Below are 25719 nucleotides of genomic sequence, written 5' to 3'. Positions count from 1 at the left end.
TAGTCGGCGATGTGTCGCGTTTGTCAAGAAAACTTAGCGAATGTTGCAGATTATTGTTACAAGTGATGTTTTCTACGAGAAAAAAATAATTCCGAAGCACAGACATTGAAGTACAGCACTTGTTGTCATGACAACGGTGGGACGCCAGCACAGGCGCCTGCTTGCAAATGGTGCCTCTCTGCCAAGGGTCAATGCGCGCCGCTCGGTTGACTTGCACTATGTGCACGGTCTTTTTACTTCGCTAGCTCGGCAGACACAAACGGTAAGTGCAGTTCCATTCATAAGGTCTGTGGCGCGCTCCTTTTCTTTCGCGAGGAGGGAACGGTGCATTTTAAAGGTGCTCAGTGAGAGTTGCACGACTCAGGATGCCGTTTCGCAGGTTGCTCGTTCACCACGAGAGGCCACAAGAGAATAGGTTCGAGAGCCCAATTATCCCAGCCCGCAGGAAGCACGGTCGCTCATCGCGCCGAGAGTAGTTCTCATCTAAGAACAAAAGGCCTGATCCAAGGATTATGTAAAGCACGCGCAATACAGCAGCATAGCACTAAGGTGGGTTAATTTCTGTATATCTTGTTCCATGCCTATGTATGCATAGTAAGCTGATTCTTTGATGCACGCTGGCTTCGGCAGTGTGGTCACTAGGGTGCACGGCCAAGATTTAAAGTTGTCTCTTTGAGGCATAACCCTCTTGATTGCGCTATGCGAAATGCATCGAAATATAGCGAAATGTAGTAGCAGGTCTGAGCATAGCTAGAAAAAGGTGGGGGGGGGTGGGGTGGATATGGCAGACATGTATGGCAATAAACCTGTATGTATATTGTGTGGCATCTGTCGCCGTCCATTCTGTGATGTGCGACGTTATAGGAAGTTTACGCTTAGTCAGGCATGTTATTGTCTTTTCGTCAACTTCCTTGACAACTATTTTGTTTTGAAAATAAAAACTCAACTTCGGCTTCGCGTGTGCCTTCTTCACGCGACATCACTGCTCTATGGTGAAGCCACCCTACCAAGTTATAAAGCCATCATGTTGCAGCGTCAAGAAAATGGTTCTGAAATTTTGAAAGAGGTCAGAAGTGCCCGTTTTTGTAGCGTCCGTATGTGGGATGTGGGTGCGCCGGACCGGGGACCACCACTGTCCACACCGGTTCGTAAACATAGGCCCTGAAGTTTAATTTCATAACAAAAATGAGTATGGCTGCAAAAACAAAAATCTGCTTGGATTTGGAAGGTTGCATGCACACCTTTGCAGAAGAACTGAGGATTGGGCGAGTTGGTGGTTATCCATCGCATTAAAAACCAGCGTTAAAAGACACACAAGAGGACGAGACGAGAGACACGGAAGGCGCTGAACTTACAACTGAATTTTATTCGACAGTAAGAAGTCAATTTATACAATACACACACACATGTAAGATTGTCCCGTCAAACGCAGATGTACTGTAATCACCCAAATGCGATAAACCCCCCGCCCTCAAAAAAAAAACCATTAAACAAATTTCCAAGGCAGATGCGCTATCATCAACCCTGCTACCCACAATGAAGACACCAAAAAAAAACATTAAACAAATTTCTAAGGCACGTGCGCTATCATCAATCCCGCTACCCACAATGAAGACACTTCATTGTGGGTAGCGGGGTATATATGTAGCCTTCAGCATCTGTTATAATGTGTTTCGGTATATATATGACGAAGCGTGCCTGGAATTGTTAGGATGCTCAAATACCCGAGATGCAGTGTGTGCAGTGCAATAGTCTCTGCTTTAATGCCTGTAATGACTTGACCCGAGTTTATTTGGTTCTGTATGAGTCCGACAATTTCTTGCATTTATTCTTTGCTGTGAACTTCTTTGTTCAGAGTCTAACCATGCGGAATACCCTTCAAACCGGTCTTGGTTGCTTCGGTTGTGTCTTTGCATTGTTGTTTTATCATTTCTCAGGGCAAAGTTCTCAACAGGCTTCTGGAGTGAGGCACTGCGCTCCACTTGCTCCACACCCAAGGCAGCTTACATTCTTAATGACTTCATCATTAAATGCTGTAATGCTTCTGTGTCGCCAATGAACAGAATGGTTGCTAGCCATAGCAGGTGAGTTGTGATCATTTAGAGCAAGTTCTTTTCTCCTAGACTGCTCATTAACTAGGTCAGGTGCACTGTGGTCATTTTCTTCAGTAAAGGAAAGACTCCTCATATCTCCTGCTTTTCCAGTGCAGTAGCTTTTTTATGACTTTTGATAGAGCTTCATTGCTATGTATTGAAGCTTCATACTGATCCCAGGAGCTATAGTCATGAGCATAGTTCCATCAAACCTGCTGATTTCTGGTCTAAAAAGTTTGCATATTGGCCTCGCTTCTTTCTGATGCATCCTGAGAGCTTAAATAGCGAACTGATGCACGTGGATTTTAGTCGGTAGCATGTTGCAGTTCCGCATTCCTTCGCATCACATTAATCTATAACAGATGGAGGCGCAGCTTCCAGCTGCTTTTGGAGCTTGGCTCCTAGCTCCCAGTCATCAGGCGCTCTTTGTTTTCATATTCCGCATTGGGTGGGGATGCCTCTATCAAAAGAATGGTCAGATTAACATGCAGCTCAACTACGTGTTTGGATAGGGAGGATGGCGGGTTGCCAAGATTTCAATTACTGTTGCAATGCCAGCTGAGTGCCGTGCACGACAAAGCTTTTCAAGTTGAAGAGAAAAGTGCACAAGTAATGCTGGTATGAAATACCGTCGGTGCTCGGTGTTTCTGTCGCTCTAGTGCAGAAACTGGTTGTCTTCTTCTTCAAGGACGTCGGGTCCTGGCTGCAGGCAGTGTAAAGTTCTACACTTTCAGTGTTCTCGGTAGCAGCTTCTGTAGTAGTCTTCAGCTCTCCATTCATACCTTCAGAGTTTTGGGTTTTTGGTACCATCCTTCTGGGAAGTGACCATAGTTCAAGACCCACAAGGGACACCAAGGCAGAGCTATTAACTGGAACCTTAAATGGCTACTGAAGAAAGATGATAGGGTACGTTAGAAGTGCTAGCTGCAACGAGAGCTTCACCTCTTCTGTGATGTTCAGTTCATCGGTACCAATTTCCAACTAAGCTCTCTGCAGTGAGTGCCTTTGCAACTGGGGCCATGTGTCGTACTATTTTCTGCCTTGTCGGCGCCCTGCCCACCTCTCTTCCTCTCTCAGTGCTTCTCTGTTCTCTCCAACAATTGTTTCTTTTGTAAATTAATTTAGTCAGCACAGATCCTTCGATCTGTCAGCAAAGTTTTCACCTCTTGGCTGGACCAAGCTTACCTGCCAGCTGGTACATCTGGTCATATTTGGCATAACCATGGATCCAGATTGTTCAGGGCTATGAACCAACCCCATTACAAGTCTTGGGGGAATGTATAGTATGTGGATAAAAATGTCCACTATTTGTTTGAGCTAGCATGATGGGTGCATTTCGAGCACATTTGATTATTGTGGTTGGCTCAGAATTATGCCTTTACTGTGCAGGACGTGGATGAAAAATTTGCTCGGGATTCTCTCCAAATTCGGCTAGCTGGCACTGAACCAGAGCTGGTGCAAGCAGTGCTTGCACTTGGCAAGGTGAGTGCACTGTGTCAGCTATGTTACATGCATTGCATTAAATAGTTGTCACTGATTTCACTTTGAATTGTTGTCACTGTTTGCCTACTCACCTTTGCTTTGCTGTGGCTGCATAAAAGCATTACAGAAAACATGCTAACAGCAGTTTATTATGAATGACATACGCACTGGGAGTAGTGTGAGGGATAAGTGTGACAGCAGTTGGCAAAACAGTAAAAAAAGAAATGTTTCTGTAATTCAAGTCCGATTTTCTTTTTATTTGTTTGTGCCTTTTCCCCTACTTAATACTGTGTTGTAGCCCCTCGGTTCAGGTTCTTTGATTTTGGCTGCATGGTGGTAGAACTAGCCAGGAAAGAGAATTACAACCCATCTGTAAATTTTCATCCTTTGGGTAATGTTTCAGTCATGTCTACATGCCAGTTGACCTGTGGGATCCTTTTGCAGTTTCTTTCAATCTGCAGTGGTTCTTTGTTTCAGGATCTGTGCAAGTTTCTGGAGCAAGGAGTTGTCCTTGGCACCTTGAGGCGCCTCCTGTTTGAGCCCACAGAGCAGAGCAAGAAATGGTGTGTGCAGAATGTCCCCTCTCTGCTCCTAGCATGCGTGTATTCTTATAATTGTCCTGCATTTAATCGACGCATGGCCTTTGCTGGTTCGCATATTTTTCTTTTTCTCTGGTTCCTTTCACATTTTTTTTCTTTTTCATGAGGGGTTGTCAGAATGGCATCATACACGTTCATTCGATTGGGGTTGATTGGGATGGAGCCTTAGCGTAAGGCATAACTTATGCCAGCTTAAGAAGTTTTTTCACAGGCTTTGTCTTGTGGTGTGTTTGATGCCTGAGGTCTGCACGTAGGTGGAGTTTCAAATATGATACATTCACCCCACTTCTTCATGAATGGGGGAGAAGGAGATTGAAAGAAAGCAAGGAGAAAGTTAATCAAAGTGGCTCACATAACTGACGAGTCAGAGCCCATTTTTTGAAGTAGCCATTCTTTTTTTCAACTGCCATCGTGCTTGTTGTAGGTTTGACCTGTGCACTGGTGTTTGTGTGTGATGACCTGTGCTCGTCACTGGACGAGGGGCAACTTCTCACAATGGTGCGTCCATTCTTGATGCCGACAGACGCCTCGGAGGTGTCTCTCGCTCGACTGGCGTACGCAAGCACGGCCTTGCAGCGGTTGCCAGAGCTCAGCAACGTCACTGCTGACAGTGAGTGCAAGTGCTTTACTTTGCCACGGTTACGAACCTGCGAGGTCTTGATTATCACCTGCAGTAGTTGTTGATGTGTGTAACGAAGGGCTCCAAGAACTGGGGTAGAACTTTTGAGGTTTCTTGGCTCTTGGCAGTGCTTCCATCTTCCCATGACAAGGACACTGTGTGATGCCTTGCTGCATTTGCCGAGCTTTTATGCTTCTGCTTGTGCATTTTGTTGAGTGCAACATGTTTGGCTCATGTTTGGCACCTAGCACAGTCTACTAATGTGCCAAACTGTACGACTTTGAACATAGTACTTAACAGGAGGCAACAGAAGGAAGGAAATGCCCTCTGTTTTGCAGTGCAAGCTCATGAACATTGTTCCTTCATTCAGAGAAGGATCTGTTCCAAGGAAGCTGCACCTGCCATTTCATTTCTGACTCTTGCTGCAGAAAAGATAACGGCCGCTTTGGAGACTGAGGATGTGGACACCATCGCGGAGTTGCTTCTTGCTAATCTTGCCGAGGCTGCTGGAAAGATTGACCAACCTCTTACTGTGGTCAGCTAACAATATTTTTTTCCCAAGTACAGTAAAAGCTCATTGCTTTGGCCTCCGTTAATTCGGAAATCCGGATGATTCAAACTGATGGCTCTGTCCCAGCGAGTGTCGGATGCTCGCTAATTCAGACGCAATGGATCTCACACCGGTTAAATCAAATGGACTTCCGAATGGAGGCTGTGTCCAGGTATGAATGGTGCGGCAGGAGATCGTCGAAATAGCTTTACTCAAACCTGAATTTCATGCTGCATAGTCGCTTGCTTACCTCTCACTGCGTGCAATGGCAGGCAGGACGACGAACGGGTGGCCTCATATCGGAGAACACTTTGACAGCATAAGTTCTCTTTGATTTGGCTGCACTAGTTTCATGGAGTTCTGCAATGTTGGTGCCAGCATGCAGCATCAGCTCCAAGTGCAGCTTGCCACTGGCTGCTTCCAGAACGAGTGATAGAGTGCAGGCCTGGTTGTCTGGTAGCCTCGGTGTTGCCTTCAAATTACAGCCAGCTGCATGCTGGCAACATCAACGGTCACCGTAATCTCATACCACATGACGAATGTTCAAGCGGCAAAACACAGTGCAGTGTTGCATGTAACCAGGCCCTGGAAATCTTCGTTTTAAAAAAGTTGTTGCATGTACAGTCGAGTCCACATGTAACGGCCCCACTTAAGACGAACTTTCGGTTGTAACGAACGAGACCTGCGCAACCGTCAAAATATACATTATTTCAATGGCACAAAATCACACGTATAACAAACGTCATTAAGCCCTGCTGATCGGTTACAGCGAACGGACGGCGCTGTGATGCGAGATAACCTGCCTCCAACCCCTTTGTGCGCCCGGCGTGCGGTATGCTTTCCCAAACCTCATCACGAGCGAACTGCCCGCCCTGTTTCGTGCCGCACTTGAGCGAGCTACCCTTTCGTTGCCGACGCGACTTCCAAGATCGCCCTCCCACCCCTCCTCGCAACTCCACTCCTTTATCCTCACCCTCTTCCAAATCCACGCGTGGCCTCTGCGAACGACGCCGCCGCCGCCAGTATCGATCGCAGAGGCCGCGCACTGTGAAGCAGGCTTTCCGTGGGAGCCAAGAGGTGGCGGCACTGACACTCACGGACGCCCCTTATTGGTCTCTCCGATGGCGCTGTGCGTGTGTATCCTTAGCTTGATTGGCTTGATTGCCACCTGTGCATGCTGCACGCCCACCCCATCACGCGCTTTTGTCACTCTTGTTGCGGTGCGGACGTTTCGTTGGCTTAGTTCAAATCTTGGGCCCAGGTTGTAATTCGGGATGGCGGACGGGAACACCGAGCCCACTTCCATTGTGTTCAGCTGTAGAGATTATGAAAGCGGCCTGTGCGGTGGTGACGGCCACTGGCTAGCAAAACTGCTTCCGCAAGGGCGGCTTCGTCGACACAGTGTCTGATGCCGAGCCTGATTCTTCGGAAGATGACCAGCCCAGCGGCAATTTGTGGCGGCGTGTCACCAACTCCGACATGGGGGTCATGACATTGGTTGGAATGATTTTACTTCTGTTGATGACGCCGACACCACGGAACAGTGCACAAACGAGGGCATCGTTTCTGAAGTGCAGAACGACAGTGACGCAGAGGAATCAGATGAGGATGAAGCTTCGGAGCCAGGACCCATAAGCGTGCCTGTAGCAATGAGCTACATAGATAGCCTCAGACAACTCGTCTATGCCAAGGGCCTCGGCGATAGCACGCTTCTGCTTAAAATAATCTGGAAACCTCAATCATCGGATCTGCGCTGCAAAAAGAGACGATCATCGAGGACTTTTTCGGAAAGAAAAATTTTTTTCGTTTGACAAGCAGCTGTCTTTAAAGCTCTGGTCCACTTACTACGAACTTCGGGATATAACGAGCGGACGCCATGTGATGGTCATGTTTGTTATAAGCGGACTCGACTGCATAGCACAGATGATTTACAAGATGTGCTGAAATGCTACCCATGGGACTTGACTTGACCGCTTAGGTTTACAGTTCTGATGCCACTAACAGCTACTTGCCTCCTGCTTTCTAGACAGAACTGTCAATAATTCACTAATGACATAAGCCATCCTTTGTTGTCATTAAAGTTGCCACAGTGGCTCAGTGGTTGTGGTGCTCAGCTGCTGACCCAAAAGGTGTGGGTTCGATCCCAGCTGCCGCTGTTGAATTTCGATGGAGGCAGAATGCTTGAGGGCCGTGTACCGTGGGATGCCAGTGCACATTAAAGAACCGCAGATGGTCAAAATTATCTGAAGCCCTCTATTACGGTGTCCTTTATTGTCTGAGTCACTTTGGGAAGTGATCGAAAACAAGCGTAGTGCTTCACAGCTGCTGCCTCTGCTTTGATGCACGAGTGTTTGTTAGTTACTGTTAAGTTTTGTGTATGACGTGTGCTGCACCATTTTTATTTGAAACCTTGCAGAAAGCCCCATGTGGATTCTAAGGCAACAAGACGATGCCATCTGCGCTACTTTGGACCTTCTTGCCAACATATTTGGTACAGTTGTGGAGCACTCGGTCAGCAAGGGCAGCAGCCGATCAATTTCGGCAGCTGATGCAGAAGTTGTTCAAGGTGCATTCCTAGCCTTCTTCCTTGCACGTGTGCATGCGTGCTTGCATGCTTGTGTGTATGTGTCCTCATTTTACATAGAAACACACTCATGAGATGAAATGCAAGTGTTCAATTACTTAGGGTTTCAGAGGCTGCTTTAGCCAGTTTTGGGAACTGTGGGTACATAAAGCTTAATACAGGGTCATGTGTGGCACTTCGCACAAATGAAAGAATGGAGGTGTTGCAGAATAAAAAAAAGCGCACAATGTGCAGTTAGTGAGCTGTGTGTCATCCCATAGGAAACGTGTTAGTCTGGTCATCTAAACCGATGTTAACGAGTTTGATTTAAACAAATTCTTTAAGTTTTGTAGTTCAAATAGGATTCAGAATTCGCCTTCATGATTGCTGGGGCGACGTGCAGGTGAGCATGAAGGCATTCCGAAAAGTCAAGCAGCAAGTTGTGGCGCATGTGAAATTTCAGTCACAATTTACTGCAATGTCTCACAGAGGTACAGAGAAGTCAGAAAAATCAGATGCATTCCAATCTTAAAGTCTGAAGAATTGGTTAACAGTTGTATTGCAGAATAAGCTTTCAAGTTAGTTTCGTTTTGCGAATGCTTCTTTGAAGCAGAACCCGCATTTCAGAACTCCTTCATTTGTGGGAAAATTTGTTGCATTATATTGTACAGTATCCTGAGAGGGTGTTGGAAGTATTGTATATATGTGGGTAAGGACCACATTTTTTTCCACCATTTTGGCAGATTTCGGCCTTTACCTGAAAGCAGAATTTTACTGTTTCGTCATCTGACTATAGTCTGGGGTCTTATAAGAAGTTTGTTTTAGCAGATGTGCCACTATAAAAGGCATATGTGAGAATGCCAAGTGTATCCAAATATATGTTATATGAAAGATTGAATAAAGTGGCCATGCAATGAGAGGACAATTGCAAATGGAACATTTATTGTGGTTCCCCAGGTCTGCCGGGTACCCACCGGAGATAAAATGAGTACAAGTTTTCTGCTGGTCTGGTGCTCAGCTTCTTTAGGGTGAAATGCTTGGGAAATGGGTCTTTGACCCCACCGTGAGTAAAAGAAAAATAAAACCTTGTTCCATGGCACTCGGCCACAGCTGCCCTTGCGCCATAAAAATTCATTCATGTGTGAAGAAGGGCATCCTATATTTACTGAGGAAAAGAAGAGGTAGCCGCACTGCCATCGCTCAGACCGACTGCGTGCTGACCTGAATAGACCAGAGACTCGGTCACCGCCGTGGTTTCGTCGCCGCCTCAGCATTAACATAAGCCCCCGTTACATTCGGTGGAGGTTCGGTTTAGCATCCTTGTAACACCCTGGACCTGTGCAACCTCACGCTACCGACCCCCGCTATGCCCGCTATGCCTGAAACCGCCCACCACCAAGCCGTGCAGGTTGGCTCACTAGGCCTCTCTTCCGGCTCCCTCCGGCAGCGGGACCCGGCACTCTTCAGCGGTACTGACAATCGTGACGCTGAAGACTGGCTCACATCATACGAGCGGTTGAGCACATATAACAATTGGGACGATACCACCAAGTTGAACAATGTCTTCTTTTATTTGACTGGCGTTGCCAACCTGTGGTTTCGAAACCATGAAGCAGACTTCTCCACGTGGACTGCTTTTAAGGCGAACCTCACCGAAGTGTTCGGAGGTCCTGCTGTGCGCAAGCTATGCGCCGAACACCGCTTGCGCGAGCGCTCTCAGCAGTCGGGTGAGACGTTCACCAGCTACATTGAAGACGTGGTCAACCTATGCTCGCGTGTCAACCCCCAGATGTCCGAGGCGGACAAGATCAAGCATATTCTGAAAATCATCGAGGATGATGACTTTCAGATGCTGCTGTCGCGAGATCTCCGCACCGTTGCCGAAGTCGTCAGTCTCTGCCAGAGCTACGACGAGCTGCGCAAGCAGAGGCTCATCACTCGCCAGCACGCAGCAGTGGCTGTCGAGTCGCTTGCCGGCCTGTTGGCTGCACCTGACCGCTCGCAACTGTTGGCGCACATGAAAGATTTTGTGCGTGAGGAAGTTGCAGGTCAGCTGTTGCTTCTGCCATCCCCCTCCGTGCAATCTCCATTCCTGGCGCCCGACCTTCCCACTGCCATCAGCGAACAAGTGCCTGAGGCCCTTCCACCGGCCCCTCCGCCCGCACCAGCACAGCCGCCCGCACCTGTCGCTGCACCCCTGACCTACGCTGCCGCCGTCGCACGGCCGCCTAACTACCGCCCAACCTACGCTCCACCTCAAGCGTCTGTGCCTCAAGTTCCTCACGCTCCGACACCTTTTTTGCGACCGCTTCGGCAATTTGGCAGTCTCTGGCGTACTATTGACAATCGGCCTATTTGTTACTCTTGCAGACTGCCTGGTCATGTGGCCCGGCTTTGCCGTCGTCGTGCGCTGATCTCCCCAGTTGCCGGTTACTGGCCTCCTCCCAGTGACTACTCACCGCCAGCCGAGACGCCACAGAGTCGCCCGCTTTCCCGTGATCGCACCACCTTCTCCACCCGGCGGTCACCTTCTCCTCGTCACCGCTCCCTTTCTCCCATGTGTCGGCACCCGAATCTTTCGCAAGAGGAAAACTAGACGCCGCAGTTCTTGAGGTGAGAACTGCGACACCAGCGAAATGTCCAAGGCCTCAGTTATGTCCCGCCAATCTGATCGCCGTTTCCGTAGTGGGTGTTTCTGTTCTGGCGCTTGTGGACACCGGCTGCCATGGCCGCCTCCTTTTGCCGCTCCTTGCGAAAAGTGACGACCCCACTTCCTGGATTCTCGCTGCGCACCGCAAGCGCGCAGGCTATTGCGCCGTTTGCGGAGTGTACGGCTCGCGTCGTCATTCAGGAAATTCTCTATGTGATTGAATTCGTCATTTTACCAACCTGCTCTCTTGAGATCATCTTGGGTTGAGACTTCCTGTCCCGCCATAACGCAGTCATTGATTGTGCTCGTGCTGAACTTGAGTTCTTTGCGCTCAGCGGTTCCACGCCGCTCGATGGCCCTTCTGCTACTCCTGCCAAAGCCGTCGTTGCTGAAGACACTGAACTGCCTGCCTGTTCTTCTGTTCTTGTGCCCCTCACTTCTGACCTTGTTCGCGACGGCAACATACTTTTTACACCATCGCCCCTCTTTCTGTGCCGCAAGTACCGCTCCATACCTTATGCCGACCTCACTCTGTCAGCTCGCCTTAGCGCGTTGTTCGTGACCAATCCGTTTACATATGCTTCCGCTGTGCGTCGCGGTGAGTGCCTGGGTACCATGCAAATCATTGACTTCATTCTCTACCACGATGAAAATGACAATTCCCCATCCCTTGACGTCAATGCCTTCAGCCCGCCGGTTCCTGCACCCGACACTTCGTCTCCAGACGTTTTCCTTCCCTCCATCGACGCCTCTCTTCCTGCACCTCAACGAACTCAACTTCTCGCTCTGCTTCATCAATTTCGTTCCTCCTTCGATTCACACCAACCCGCTTTGACCCGCATGTCGACTGTCGCCCACCATATCGACACCGGTGACCACGCCCCTCTGCGTCACTGCCCATATCGTGTCTCAGCCACTGAGCGCCAAGTTATTAAAGACCAAGTTGACACCATGCTTCAGAGTGGCGTGATCCGGGCCTCACACAGTCCCTGGGCTTCTCCCGTGGTCCTCGTGAAAAATAAAGATGGCTCTATTCGTTTTTGCGTTGATTACAGCCGCCTGAATAAGGTCACATGAAACTCTTTCGCGCATTGATGATGCTCTGGACTGCCTTCAAGGAGCGGAACTCTTCTCTTCTCTCGACTTATGCTCTGGGTACTGGCAGGTCCCCATGGCAGCTGACGACCGCCCTAAAACCGCATTCGTCACCCCTGATGGCCTGTATGAATTTACCGTCATGCCTTTTGGCCTCTGTAATGCTCCGGCTACTTTTGAGCGCATGATGGACAGCATTCTGCGTGGCCTGAAATGGAAGTCGTGCCTGTGTTATCTCGATGACATCACGATATTTTCGCCCGACTTTGCCACTCATCTATCCCGGCTGAAGCACGTCTTAACATTCCTTACGGACGCTGGCCTTCAACTGAACTTAAGAAAGTGTTGATTTGCTGCTCCTGAGCTGACAATTTTAGGCCACGTTGTGTCAAAAGAGGGCGGCCGCCCCGACACCGCCAAACTTCGTGCTGTGACTGCGTTTCCAAAACCTACTTGCATTAAGGAACTGCGCAGCTTCCTAGGCTTCTGTTCCTATTTTCAACGTTTTATTCGCAACTTTGCGGCCATTGCTGCCCCTTTAACTGAGCTTCTCGGCAGCAATGTGGATTGTTCGAGTTGGTCGCCTGCCTGCGACGATGCCTAAAACACCTTGCGCAGTCTCCTCACGGCACCACCTATCTTGCGTCACTTCGACCTGCAAGCCCCAAGTGAAGTACACACGGATGCCAGTGGCATTGGCCTCGGGGCTGTGCTCGCCCAACGCAAGTCTGGATTTGAGGAATATGTGGTTGCTTATGCCAGCCGCACCCTCACGAAATCTGAATCCATCTACTCCGTGACGGAAAAAAAGAGCTTTTCCATTGTCTGGGCCCTTGGAAAGTTTTGACCTTATCTCTATGGCCTTACGCTGTAAGCAACTGCCTCATCACTCTGCTGGACAGTTGCAGCCACTGCAGTGTCCTCCTTGCCCCTTCGACTGTGTTGGCATCTATATATACGGCCCTCTGCCATACACCGCTGCTGGCAACCGCTGGGTCATTGTTGCCATTGACCACCTGACCCGTATGCAGTAACCGCCGCGCTCCCAGCTGCTACAGCTTGTGAAGTGGCGTGCTTCATTTTGCAGCGCTTTATACTTCGCCACGTTGCTCCTCATGAACTCTTCAGTGACAGAGGATGCGTATTCTTGTCTGATATCGTTAAACCTCTACTCGCCGAGTGCAATATCATTCATCGGACTTGTACAGCCTACCATCCGCAAACAAACGGTCTAACTGAACGATTGCTAGCGATGTACGTTGCTGCCAACCACACGAACTGGGACCTCGTTCTACTCTATATTACGTACGCCTACAACACTGCTACTCAGTCCACTACCGGTTTCTCCCCATTTTTTCTGCTCTACGGCCAACATCCATTCGCTCGCGTCGACACAGTTCTTCCATACCGCCCTGCCTCATCTGAGTGTACAACTATTTCTGAAGCTGCCCAGCACGCCGAAGACTGCCGCCAGATTGCACGGTCGCTCACGGCAGACACTCAGGGGCGCCAGAAACACCGCCATGACGACGGTCAGCTTGATCCGGATTTCCCACCTGGTTCACTTGTCTGGCTGTGGATTCCTTCCACTGATCCCGGCCTATCAAAGAAACTTCTTTCACAATACCATGGCCCCTACCACGTCCTGGAGCGCACATCCTCCGTGAACTACCTTATTGAGCCCCTCACACCGTCTTCCGATCTTCGCCGACGTGGTTGCGAGACTGGGCATGTCCAACGACTGAAGCCATACTATGACCCGGTTGTGTTGTCGCCACCCTGAGTCGCCAGGATGGCACCTTTTCTCCCCGAGGCCATTGTGAAGAAGAAGGGCATAATCCTATATTTACTGAGGAAAAGAAAAAGATTCTTGGCTGATCCCCCAGTGTGGGTATGTGCCATCTTTTGATAGGCTAACAACAACAACAAGAGGTAGCCGCACTGCCATTGCTCAGACCGAGCGCCTGCTGACCTGTACAGATGAGAGACTCGGTCGCCGCCGCCTCAGCATTAACCTAAGCCCCCGTTACACATGCAACATTTATTGTGGGATCAAGTGAGCAGATGAGTGAGGGCATGAAATAAGCTCTGATAATTGTACTTGAAAACGGCACCAGTCTAGTTTTATTTTTGCGGCATCTCTTCCTCTCTCTTCTGCAGCGACTGATATTTTGTCCTTTTTTGTTTTTGCTTTCCCCCTAGCTCTGAGCAATCAAAAGCACAACTGCATGATTAGGCATGCACATGTGTCTGACATCTCAATCCTTCCCTAGTTGTACAGCTAATTTTATGAGCAGCTGCACCACATGCCTTTCCGTCTGGCTCAGGCAATGCCCCGGTGATGCCGATAGTATTTGGCCGCCTCAGCACCTTGATAATGTGTGTTGCGGCTCCGTATCAGTTGAAAAATTCACCTCTCAACTGTTTCAGCCCTGAATCAATGAGCAGCTCCACTTCGTACCTACACGCCTTTTAGTCAGCAGGAGGGCAGCTTGCGTCATGTGGCTTGTGCGATGCCGAGCTCTGGCCGTATCAGATCCCTGCGCCGTGCTCAGCCAGGAGTGAAGGTACTGCACAGAAGCTACTTTGTAGAGTTGTGCTTTTTGGCGTGGAAACATTTTTTTTTTTTTTCGCTCCTAGGAGGTTTTGCGCGGACATTCTGTAAGTACTGCTGTGCAGAATCGCTGTGTGTCCGCCGCGGTGGCTGAGTGGTTATGGCGCTCGGCTGCTGGCCCGAAAGACGCGGGTTCGATCCCGGCCCCGGCGGTCGAATTTCGATGGAGGCGAAATTCTAGAGGCCCGTGTGCTGTGCGATGTCAGTGCGAGTTAAAGAACCCCAGGTGGTTGAAATTTCCGCAGCCCTTCACTACGGCGTCTCTCATAGCCTGAGTCACTTTGGGACGTTAAACCCCCATAAACCAAACCAGAATCGCTGTGGTTCACACTTGCTGTGAAACTATTTTTTATTTAACTGAAGGACATGCACAACAGTTCGTGTTATGCGGATTTCTCTTGCATTGGATCCTATGGGAAACCAACCAAATGATCACACATTGTTCACCTCATCTGAGAATTCATCCCAACTGAGTTTGTTTCAAGAGGAGTTAACTGTAGTTCGTTGAACCGAGAGTTTTGCTGTTTCAGTGTTGGCAATGCTCCTTGTAATATGATGCAATTAGGTCATTCTGATGCCTTTTATTTTCTCCCTCTATCTGTTTTTTTTTGCAAATGGGGGGGTAGGGCATTTTGTGCCGTAAGCACAACTTGGTTCACCACTCATGGTGTGTAGGTTCTGCATACAATTCCAGTGCCCCTATTTTTTTGCACTTAGAAAGTTTTCTTCGAAAGTATTTTTCGAATTTAGGACACAAACTTGTCAGAGATACCAAAGAATTTTGGAGATATGTGAAGCGTAATGGCAAGGATGACAGCTCAGTACCTGCTCTGAAAAATGATGAGATAATCATCCATGATGATGAGGCTAAAGTTGAAATGTTTAGCCGTTATTTTTCATCTGTGTTTTTGCCACCTAGTTCACGTTCTGTCTGTTTTGCATTACCTCTTGAAATAGATTGCATGCCGGAAGTTACTTTTTGTGTTGACGGTGTGCGTAAATTATTGAAGGATTTGAATCAGGCTAAGGCTTGTGGCCCTGATGACATTCCTGCCGCAATTTTAAGGAATTGTGCGGATACATTATGTCTGTATTTCACCCGGCTGTTCCAGAAGTCTCTTAATGAAACCGACTTGCCTGCTGATTGGAAGGTAGCGCATGTCGTGCCCATACATAAGAGTGGTATGCGAAACTCTGTTCAGAACTACAGACCCGTTTGCTTAACCAGCATAACCTGTAAAATTATGGAGCATGTAATATATAGTTGCGTTATGGCCCATCTCACCAAACACAATCTCCTATGCACTAGTCAACATGGTTTCAGGCGTGGATTTTCCTGCAGTACGCAGCTGGTGGAGTTCGTTCATGATTTGGCATCGGCAATCGATAAGCAACAAATTGTGGACTGCGTTTTCTTGGATTTCCGCAAGGCATTTGATGTTGTCGCGCACAGTCTTCTTCTCTCCAAATTGAAAGCGTATAACCTGGATTGTAAAGTAATTGCGTGGATTGCAGAATATCTGTCGTTACGAAGGCAGGCTGTTGTTCTGAACGGTATTTCTTCACAGTATGCACCAGTTACGTCGGGAGTTCCCCAAGGCTCAGTATTGGGACCACTTTTGTTTTTGCTGTATATTAATGATATTTCAGCTGGCATACAGTCTTCATTCAGGATGTTTGCCGATGATTGTGTTGTTTACAGAGTAGTAAATTCCACTTCTGATTCACAAATCCTGCAAACTGATTTAGATACTGTGGCAGACTGGTGTGTACGTTGGGACATGTCCTTAAATATAAACAAAACTGTTCACGTCACCTTCACAAGAAAACGTGCTAATCATCCGTATAGGTATAGAATTAATGATTTTACTCTCAACATAAGCAAGTCATTTAAATATCTAGGCGTCTTTTTTACATCGGACTTACGATGGAATAAGCACATTAATTATATTGCGAATAAGGCAGCGTCACGTTTGGGTTTTCTACGGCGGAATTTTAGCCATTTACCAAGTAACTTAAAAACACAGCTGTATTTCAGTTATGTACGCTCCATACTTGAATATGGATGTGTTTGCTGGGACCCACACACATCTGAGTGTGTAGGAAAATTAGAGAAAATTCAGAATAGGGCAGTTAGATTTGTTCTTGGTAATTATAATTGGCAAGTTAGTATGACGGAAAGCAAACGAAAACTTAACTGGCAAGAGTTGAAGGACCGTAGAAGGTACATCAGATTGAAATTTTTCCATGAGATTTATTATTCAAAAACTGGCATAAACCGCGAACAATATACCCAGGCACCTCATTATATATCAAAGCGACTGGACCACTGCTTGAAGGTCAGAGAATTTTCTTGCAAGGGTGACGTCTTGCGTTATTCTTTTTTTGTTAGAACTGTTCGGGACTGGAACAGTTTGCCATCGAGCATTGTATGTATTACATCTAACGAAGCATTTTTCCATGCACTGCAATAATTGCTTTATACCTATAAATGAAGTCTGTACCCCCCTGCTGTAATGCCCTGCGGGGCGATGCAGGTAACTAATAAATAAATAAATAAATAAATAAATAAATAAATACAAGAAAGGAAAAAGGAAAAGCACCATCCTTCCACACAGGTTTGCACTGACAGGTTTACACCAACAGACTTCTGATAAGGGAAGTGGAGTACTTATGATGTATTCCATTTTCCTCTGTAATGCCCTACGTCCCTGAGGGTAAATAAATAAACAGAAAAAGAATACATATGTAAATGTTTACTTTAAATGAATAATTGAACAAAGAAACAGGTATGTTGCTTAAAGGCCACGCTGGCATTCGTGATTGTTCTGAGTTGAAAGCAGATATACTATATCTCTAAATGCTGAACTGAGTCATTTAGTTTGTCATTATTATTTGACTTCCGTTTGCTTGAACTGAGAACATATTAGCACTCCTCTGCCATTTCTGGCTAAGCCCGTTGTTCTGTTTCAATTTCCTGCTTTCCCCAGGTGCACTTCCTGGGTGGCCTGTGGCTGTTGCACCTGGATGCCAGCTGTTGTGCCGTCGCCAGCAGCGGTCGCCAGGGGGCGTCACTCTCCCTTCCAAAGGAGAAGCTTCAGTCTCTGGCTCTCGCTGTTTCGGCCCAGCTGCTGCAGACAGTCGAGGACATCAAGTGGATCTTGGTCGAACAGAATCTTGGTGGGTATGGTGGCCTGTACAGCAAAGAAAAATAAAGGAAGCATGTTTGGGACGGGAATCATGGGAGTGTTTAAGGGATACACTCGGTGGTTGGATGAGCTTCTTGTAATCTAGGTGGTTTGTGACTGAAAAAAAGAATGTTGTGCACAGTAAAATGTTTACAGAGAAATGAAAAAGTGGTGGCTGGTTGCAGTGCACACCTTTTAACTCCCGTGATGCGCAGGGCCAAACAGCGAAAGTCATTGATCGGTATTTTTGCAAGAAGTTACATAGTGAGGGTGTCAGAAGCAGTGCATTGTATGGTGCACAAGAAGTCTGGCAGAAATATTCTGCAAAAAAGGAAGACATTGGTAGTCAACTCTGCTGAAATAAAATATAATCAAGAATTGTGGATAGATATGGAGAACACATAATGCAGAGGCTTATTCTCTGCGTGTGTAGGTCACTATTGCTTCTTCTTCATTTATTTACTCTTTTTTTCGATTTTTGAAGCTAAAAATGTTTGATGCCATCCTGCGTTCCCACACCATGTGACCTTATCTAGCACAGAATGGCAGCCGAATATAGTAGACTACGAGCACCACTAGCGAGAGTTACAACTCTGTTTTTTTGTCCGCATGTGCAGTGCCATCGTGCTGTCACTACTGTCGCCAGTACAAGGGATCCGAGAGGTGGCTGTCAGCCTGGCACAGGCGGCATTGAACTCGTCTCACAAGGGGTGCAGCAGGCCCCATCTTCTTTTCAAGGAGATCGACCAGCACGCTGCAGAAGTGGCCGCTGACACGGAGTACGTGCTTGCTAACCCGAATGCTGGTGTTTCAGGTTCAGTGATGACAACAAGGGGAGGTCAGGGGTGGTGCTCGCCACCCCAAACAAGTAATTGGTTGCTTGCTCCATTACCCGACAAGAATTTGGTAGAATTTTTTACATTAAATTGCAGCTAGTAAAGGGACATTGCCTTCACAACGTGTTCTTTTCATTTTATTTTTTATGAGGAGCAATGCTACGTAAGCATCATGCCTACCCCAAGTTGAGTTAAATTGATGAAGTTGGGGAAATGTTTTTATTGGAAGGGACAGTTTAACCAGCACATTTTCGTGAAGTAGCATTTGTTGTTTTTTTTTCCTAATTTGGCACTTGCCTTTGATGTGAATTTTTTTTTCTGGTCTGTGGACGATTGTTCCTATGTAGAGTGACAAATTTCTTAGAATGATGATCCACAAATATATACCTTATAATATGTAAGGGCTGCACCCATGTATGGACCACACCCTCTGTTCTGAACTATATAATTGAGAAAAAAAATGTGGCTGTACTTTTTTTTTTAATTCGTGTATGAGCCGCATCTACAAAATTCACTCCCAAATTTAAATAAAAAGTGCGGCCCTTACACAAGTTTCTTATACAGTAGCTTGTTACAATGCTTGTCTTTAGGGTCCCTGCAGGTGCATTGTGCTGAAGTATGATCAAACTGAAATTCAAAGAAGGTGCCAGAATGAAAAGAAACTAAAAAAGGTAAAAAGTACCGTGGGCATTCGTGTAAGGACTGCTCTTTATCTTTGCGATTTTGACGGTGTGCAGCCATTACATGGAACCCGTGCCCTGTTTATGGGGTGGCACGTTTTTTTATGACGTATTAGCACTTCTGTGATGAATCTTTTAAGTACATAATGCATTAATTAAAGGTATGGACGGTACAGTGCACAGTGACATGCTATATTACTTGATAGCCAGCACGAGCCACCTAAAGTAAGATGCTGGTAGGCCACTTTTTTGGCCAGTTTCCTTCCCTTCTTTGGCAGAGGTATGTGCATACAACTGTTGGGCCATAGTACTTTACTGAGAGTAATGATGGTTTGGCCAAAGGTTCGATACAATGCTTAGCTTGTGCGATCTGAAGCCATTGGTGGGAGCTGGCCTTACCTGGGTTGCTTTTCTGATCGCTTTACTGGCAAAGGCATGAAAAACGTCAGTGGTACCTTCATTTTAATGTCAGAGTATTGTGTTGTGCTTAACTGGTAGCATGGTTATGCCTTTTATGATAAACGGCGACTAGTTTCAAAGCATCTTTGCTGCGACTTCTATGCGAAGCATGCCCAACCGCTAGCGTCTGAGCCAGGCGGGCAGTGCAGGGAAGTACGGCACTAGCATGGGAGCACCCTGTTCCGACTTTTGTGCTGCTGGAGATAATACCAATAACGTTCTGCCTTTTTTGGTGTAACACCCTGCTCACAAGTAGAAAGTGAGGCAGTCTGACGAAACAACACGTCATCAGCATGATCACACTGGTTGTACAGAGTGTCGTAGGCAGGTTTCACCATCTGTTGGCTCCGGGTGGAATGCACCATGTGTTTAAATGACACATGCGTGAAGTGAAATTCTTTTGGCTGACTTTATTTCTTTCTAAATTATTGGCTGCCAAGCCGTGGTTGCGGCCCTTGCACTAACACAGCCCTTACACAAGTATATATGTCAAACGAGCAAGGCGTTGATTAGTGCCAGGACAGCACAGTGTTCCGCAGTCCCCGACTGGAGCTGCTTGAAAAATTGGCCATCATTTATGAACAGTAGCTGTTGATGAAGTGTCTGAAAAGCCTTGCTCTGTGTCGTGCCTGCATGCAGGGAGCTGCTGGAGCTGATAGTCACATGGAGTCATGGCCTGAAGAAGCAGAATACACTCCTGGTGCTTTTGAACCACCCTCAGGTTCCTGTGGCGATGCAGAATGGCATACTCCAACTGGTGACGCACGTTGACTCCAAGGTGTGTGGACTATTGATGATGACGACGGGGGGCTTTGATTTCGGTGGCAGAAAGCCACTGCGACAAAGGTGCACAGTGGCTGTCATGTTTTTGGTCTGCACGATGTGGGAGTCAAAGACTAGGTTTTTTTTCCCCTAAGATTTCACCCCAGAGAAAGCTGAGCACCAGGCCAAGGAGAAACTTGTATCTGCTAGAAAACTGATGGGTAGTGGCACTGGGTATCGAACCCTGCACCTCCTCCGTACTAAGCAGATGGTCAAGGCCATCACTGCAGTGTTGGTTTTTTTTACCTATTTTGCTTCGAGGGCTTTTGGTTGTGCCACGTGTGTTAAGGTTGATGTAATGTCTTTTGTGTAGCAAAGTGTTTCAGAATGGAAAGTTAAGAGAGCTTTGCTTTGACAGCTTTCTTTTGAGATTGGTTGAGTTGCTCATTGCGTTACTTCCTTGTCTCAAAAGTAGTTTTCATTGGTTGCGTTGAGATAAAGGTTCAGATAGTAGTTTACAAGACATAGGTGTGAGTTGCCTTCCATTCATATCGCCAGTAAAAGCAAATGGCATGCCCCTTTTGCAGTTTAACTGTACAAATCAATTGTATGCAGCAAGGTGCAGTAAATGCCACTTGGAAGTGTCGCAGTCTTTGAACATTTAGAATGTGCAGGCAAAGTCATTTCGGTATCAGATTTTTTTGTCAATTTTCATCTGTGTGCCTGAGCTGCCTGTTTTGCGTATTTCTGGCCTGGTGAGATTAGGTAATGTCCTGAAGCTCCACCCGAGCACTGAGAAGCACTGCAGTGTAGAACTCCGGATAAATTTTGACTACCTGGAGATTCCTTAGCTGGTGCTGACATTACACAGTATACTTCAGCAGAAGTGAGGCACTCTGGTATCTGTGCCTGTGGTGAATAGATAACTTCACATTTAAGGGTATAATTTAGCATTTTTATTTTATTTCTCAGCTTTAGGTTGTTGCAAAACACTGGGAAGCTGCTTTGTATTGACATTTTTTCTGCTACAAAGCTCGCTGTAAAAGCTTTCGCCATTCGCACCACCACTGATAGTGGCATTGGTTGCTGCTTACAAGATGTGGGTGCAGGTTGCCTTTGGTTCATTTTGGTGGTCAGAACAAATGACTTGCCTCCTTGTGTTGGTTAATTTAGTGAATTAAAGCTGTATAGACAGCTAACTTTTGGATGTGTGTTTTCTTCTTTCTAATGATGCGCCAGGCATTAGTATACGTGGAGTACCACATGACATTCACCTACAACTGCTGAATAATTTATAGTCTCATTTCTCTCTCATGCTGTTTTAGTTTCACTTTCAGTGGCCGAATGATGCCAACTTGCAGTTTCAGTTCACACAAGGCATCACAAAAAATGCGAAGTATTCACTGCTTCATCATTTTAATTCAATACGTTAAAGCCAGTCCACCTCAAGAGCTGGAATGACAACGCATGAAGCAGCAGCAGTTATATTGCATTTTTTTTATGCCTTACGCATGCAAAACTGACATCACAGAGCTGCCGAAACTCAAACCAAGAGAGCATGGGAGGAAAATTTTATTATAAATTATTTAGCTGCAGAACGGAAATACCACGTGGTGAGCCATCTATAGTAATGTCCTACACATCACTGCGAAGAAGACAACATGCCACCAAAATGCGTTGTCGATACTCTTTTAATAGACATGACAGCTGCGAGATGCTTTAAATGCCGCAGCATTTGGCTACAAGGTGGGATGAACAGAGATATTTTTAATTTTGAAATGTATTGAAGCTTCAAATACTTAGAAATGTGGTGCGTGAATTGGGTTTAATGGCAAATGCAGTTCAGGAACTATTCAGAAAGCAGCATTGTCTACCTTTACTTGGCAGTTTATTAACCTGGTGGAAAAAGAGTTTAATGTTCAGTATAAGAAAATCATTAGTGGATACTTTGGTCTGTTTTGAGCATGCTTGAAGTGGGTGTAGCATATGTATGGTACTGACACAGTGAGATTGTCATTGAGCAACTCTGTGTGTTTGTGTACATCTGTATTGTTTGTTGTCAAGATGGCTACTCCCGCTAAATGGACTTTTTGTTGACGTGATGTAACTTCTGAAGAGGGGACTTATTGACGGGGGAGAAGGGACTAGCGCACAAAGCAGTTAAGGCAGTGTAGGCAGGAACCACCGACGAATGCCAGCAGCCTAAGCTTGAGTCTCGTGCGGAGGCGACCAGCGATGGTGATGAAATGTGGCTTGGCTGCATGGTCTTCATCATCTTCCTTGCATTCCCATAACATTGGAGAGTGGACTTCAACATGCTATGCTTATGGAGCATATGAACAAACATATTTTTTTCTTTATGAGTGCTTACTGCCTGAAGACACAAAAAGGAGAGTGATTATATAAATGGGAACAGGCTTGCTGATCTAACAAGTAAGGTTTACAATTATTTGTTACTAGTGCCCAGGTATGCTATTTTGTGCACTTATTGCATGGGCCCAGACTAGCAACTGGCTAAGGGTCCAGATGCTTTTGTTGCCCACTTTTGTAAATGTGTATGTTCCAAAGTAAATAAAATTGAATTGAAGTGCGCAAGGTACTGATCACGGGGCCCCTGTGTTCAAGTAGAGTATGGCACTGCTACATCACAAGTGACAGTGGCCCTGCTTTGGGGTAGGGTGCATCACATTCTTCTTGCCAGAAGCACCTGCCTCCTTTCACTGTTTGCTTCATAGGTGCATGACTGACTGCCACCCTGCCACCCTCAGTGGGCGAGGGAGCAGCTACGTGATGCGGCTCTTCAATTTCGTCCGTTTCTTTGCCGAGGTTACTTCATGTCTCCAGCTTGGCGCCTTGTATACTTTGGAAGCACGGGAATGCAACGACTCACCAACAAGTTTCGCCAGCTTTCACGGTGAAGACTTTGATCACCACTGGCAACCCTGCTGGACCACTTCCTCGTGGATCAAGGCATCCGGATCGACTATGTCATCAACACTCGTCGTCGATAAGAACTGCTGGCGTGTCCCGGAACTGTTCAGTGGTGCGGCTACGTGATGTGGCTCTTCAATTTTGTCCGTTTCTTTGCCCAGGTCAGTCATGACTCTTGTCTTTACGCAAGTAAATCGGACAATGCCTGCTTGTTGCTGCTCCCACGCCCGGGAATACTTTTGTCTTTGTTATGTGAGTGCGTTGTTGTTAAAGAGCTGCTTCTGCTGTCCGGTGATGTGGAAGAAAACCCAGGACCACTATGCAATACCGGTTCCCACGATGCAGGAGATGACGACGATGCACAGCAGAGGCAGCTAAGTGATATGTTTGGGTTGCTACAGGATATGAATATTCGAACCGCCAAAATAGAGAAAGACCAAGTCTACTTAAGGGGGGACACACCTCTTAGAACTTTTTTCCTTATTTATGGGTGGATCTGGTTGAAACTTGCACCATTTGTATATTTTTGCATGCTAATTTCAAATATCTGATTAGTTTTGTTGTAGATGAAATAGTTTTCAAAATTTCACCTAATTCATGTTGCTCATTTGGAGGTGGGCTAATTACTAAACACTCTGTGGCATGATGAGAATAGACCTGCCAGAGTGATCTAGAAGGATCATAGAGTGCAACAAGACAAGGATTATTGTGCTAGAAGAATTTCAACCAAAGTTACTCCTAGTCAAACTTTCGTGACAAAAAGCCCAAGTTGGCACCCAAGATTGATAATTAATTTTGTAAATGTTGCCTTGTAATAACTGAACATATTTTAGTCTTAATGCATTGATGTAGTATCAGTGATGAGGAATTGTAGTTCATGATTGAGGACATAAGTATTCAGTGCAAATGAAGAGAGCTAAAATACTAAACAATCTGGAAAGAGAACATTTTACGATAGGTAGTGAGGTAGTGGCAGTGGTAACAGTACATCTAGGCCAGGTCATTCACATGTCTAAGCCAGGTCGTGCGCAAATGCAGAGCATTTGAGAGAAGTGGGTGCGAGTAGATTGGGGTTTAAGGCCTTTGGCATGCACACAGAAGTTATGAACAGTGCCTTGCAGTATACTCAAAAAGAATTTTAAACTGCATTCCTTCTACAAATCTCTCGGGCAAAAAGTGGTACACTAAGAAGTTTAAAATTGCGAGGAGTGCAGTCAACCACTGAAAGAAAAGCAGGGTTAATGCTAAGATATGGAGGAGAGAGCTGTGTGAGTTGGCAATAAATGCAAATCAAAATCAGAGCTGAAATCTTGAATAGACTTAGGTAGGACATGCATTTTTAAAAGCTGACTGGCCTTTTGGGTTATGGAGTGGTTGCTGGCAGCAAGAAACTCTGCTCTTGCCTTCATTTTATGGACATATTGCTTTGTGCTTTAGGTGCCATAGCCTGTCGTAGGCCGCATGTACTTGTAATGAATTATCTGCACAAATATATGGCATTCGTAGACCAGGCAAACTCTAATACCTCATCAATGCTCACTCTCTCTGTAGTGAACTTTGTAAAGTCTGTTAGTCACCACTTTGTTGCATGTCACCCCTTCACTACAACATCCCTCATAGCCTGAGTCGCTTTGGGATGTTAAACCCAAATAAACAAAACTAAGCATGTCACCCCAAATGGGAGCCGCGGTTATGTTACTCAGCTGCTGACCCGAAAGATGCAGGTTCAATTCCAGCTGCAGTGGTTGCATTTTAATGGAGACGAAATGCTAGAGGTGCAGGAACTCTGTGATGTTAGCACACTTAAAGATTTATCCATTTCTCTAATATCTAACAGCCTGCGCCGCTTTGTGGTTTTAAACCTCATAAAACCAAGCAAAATTAGTGGCTACATAATTTCTTAAAATTTCCTTAAGTTTATTATTATTTTCTAAACATTAACAATTTTCTGCACCTCTACTCCTTCATCTTTGCCTCTTATTCCCTCCTTGCTGAGTAGCAGGTCAGTGGTTTTGAATGCCAGTGAAATATTGTTTTTCATTTCATTCGAAAAACTCTCTTGCTCTATTGCTTTGTTAGTTGTATTATGCAGAAAGATGTGAAGCTTAGATCCAAGAGCTATGGTCTGGATAGTAAGTTCTATATTCAAGGATAGTCAGTTTTATATTCAACCATACTTACATTACTTATTACGCTATCTATGCTGACTTCCTTTGTAATGGGCTACCTGGCCTAGAAGTGCTGTGACCTGCAGCAGTAAACATCTTTTCAAGGAAAATTTCTCAGTTACATGCATAAATAGATTGGGCAAGCTCATGTGCTTGTGAAGCTCATAAACTTGCATTTGTTTTCATAACCTTTGCTGTGATGCACTGACTCAATGGAATATGCTACAAATCTTCACTGCAATTAGATATGCCTAATATAGTGAGACATTCATGTACTCATGTTTGGCTTAGTACTCTGTGCTCAAATGAGTTTGTTAGCTGGCAAAGATAAAGCAAGGGTGGCAGTGTTTTCTAATGTCCACAGGGCATTCTTGCAAACTGCAGTATGCGTGTCATTCCTTTCTTTTCATGAAACATGAAGTCTTCCCTT

The 25719-nt window shown here is 46.2% G+C and overlaps 1 protein-coding gene across 1 annotated transcript; it reads left to right on the top strand.

Annotated features, from left to right (window-relative positions):
- Positions 1-19: 19 nt before the first annotated feature.
- LOC144112783 (uncharacterized) lies at positions 20-23159 on the top strand. Its single transcript, XM_077645599.1, has 12 exons — positions 20-262; positions 380-549; positions 1938-2084; positions 3483-3575; positions 4053-4138; positions 4698-4784; positions 5222-5328; positions 7760-7909; positions 17256-17445; positions 18071-18232; positions 20068-20206; positions 22926-23159. Exons 8-12 carry the CDS (start codon positions 7768-7770, stop codon positions 22935-22937), a joined length of 645 nt encoding a protein of 214 aa, XP_077501725.1. The 5' UTR covers positions 20-262; positions 380-549; positions 1938-2084; positions 3483-3575; positions 4053-4138; positions 4698-4784; positions 5222-5328; positions 7760-7767; the 3' UTR covers positions 22938-23159.
- The last annotated feature ends 2560 nt before the right edge of the window (positions 23160-25719 follow it).

The sequence above is a fragment of the Amblyomma americanum genome, chromosome 1 (assembly GCF_052857255.1).
Source record: "Amblyomma americanum isolate KBUSLIRL-KWMA chromosome 1, ASM5285725v1, whole genome shotgun sequence".
Classification (NCBI taxonomy): domain Eukaryota; kingdom Metazoa; phylum Arthropoda; class Arachnida; order Ixodida; family Ixodidae; genus Amblyomma; species Amblyomma americanum.
The sequence above is the reverse complement of the archived record's forward strand: the minus strand, read 5'-3'. Positions and strand labels throughout refer to the sequence as shown.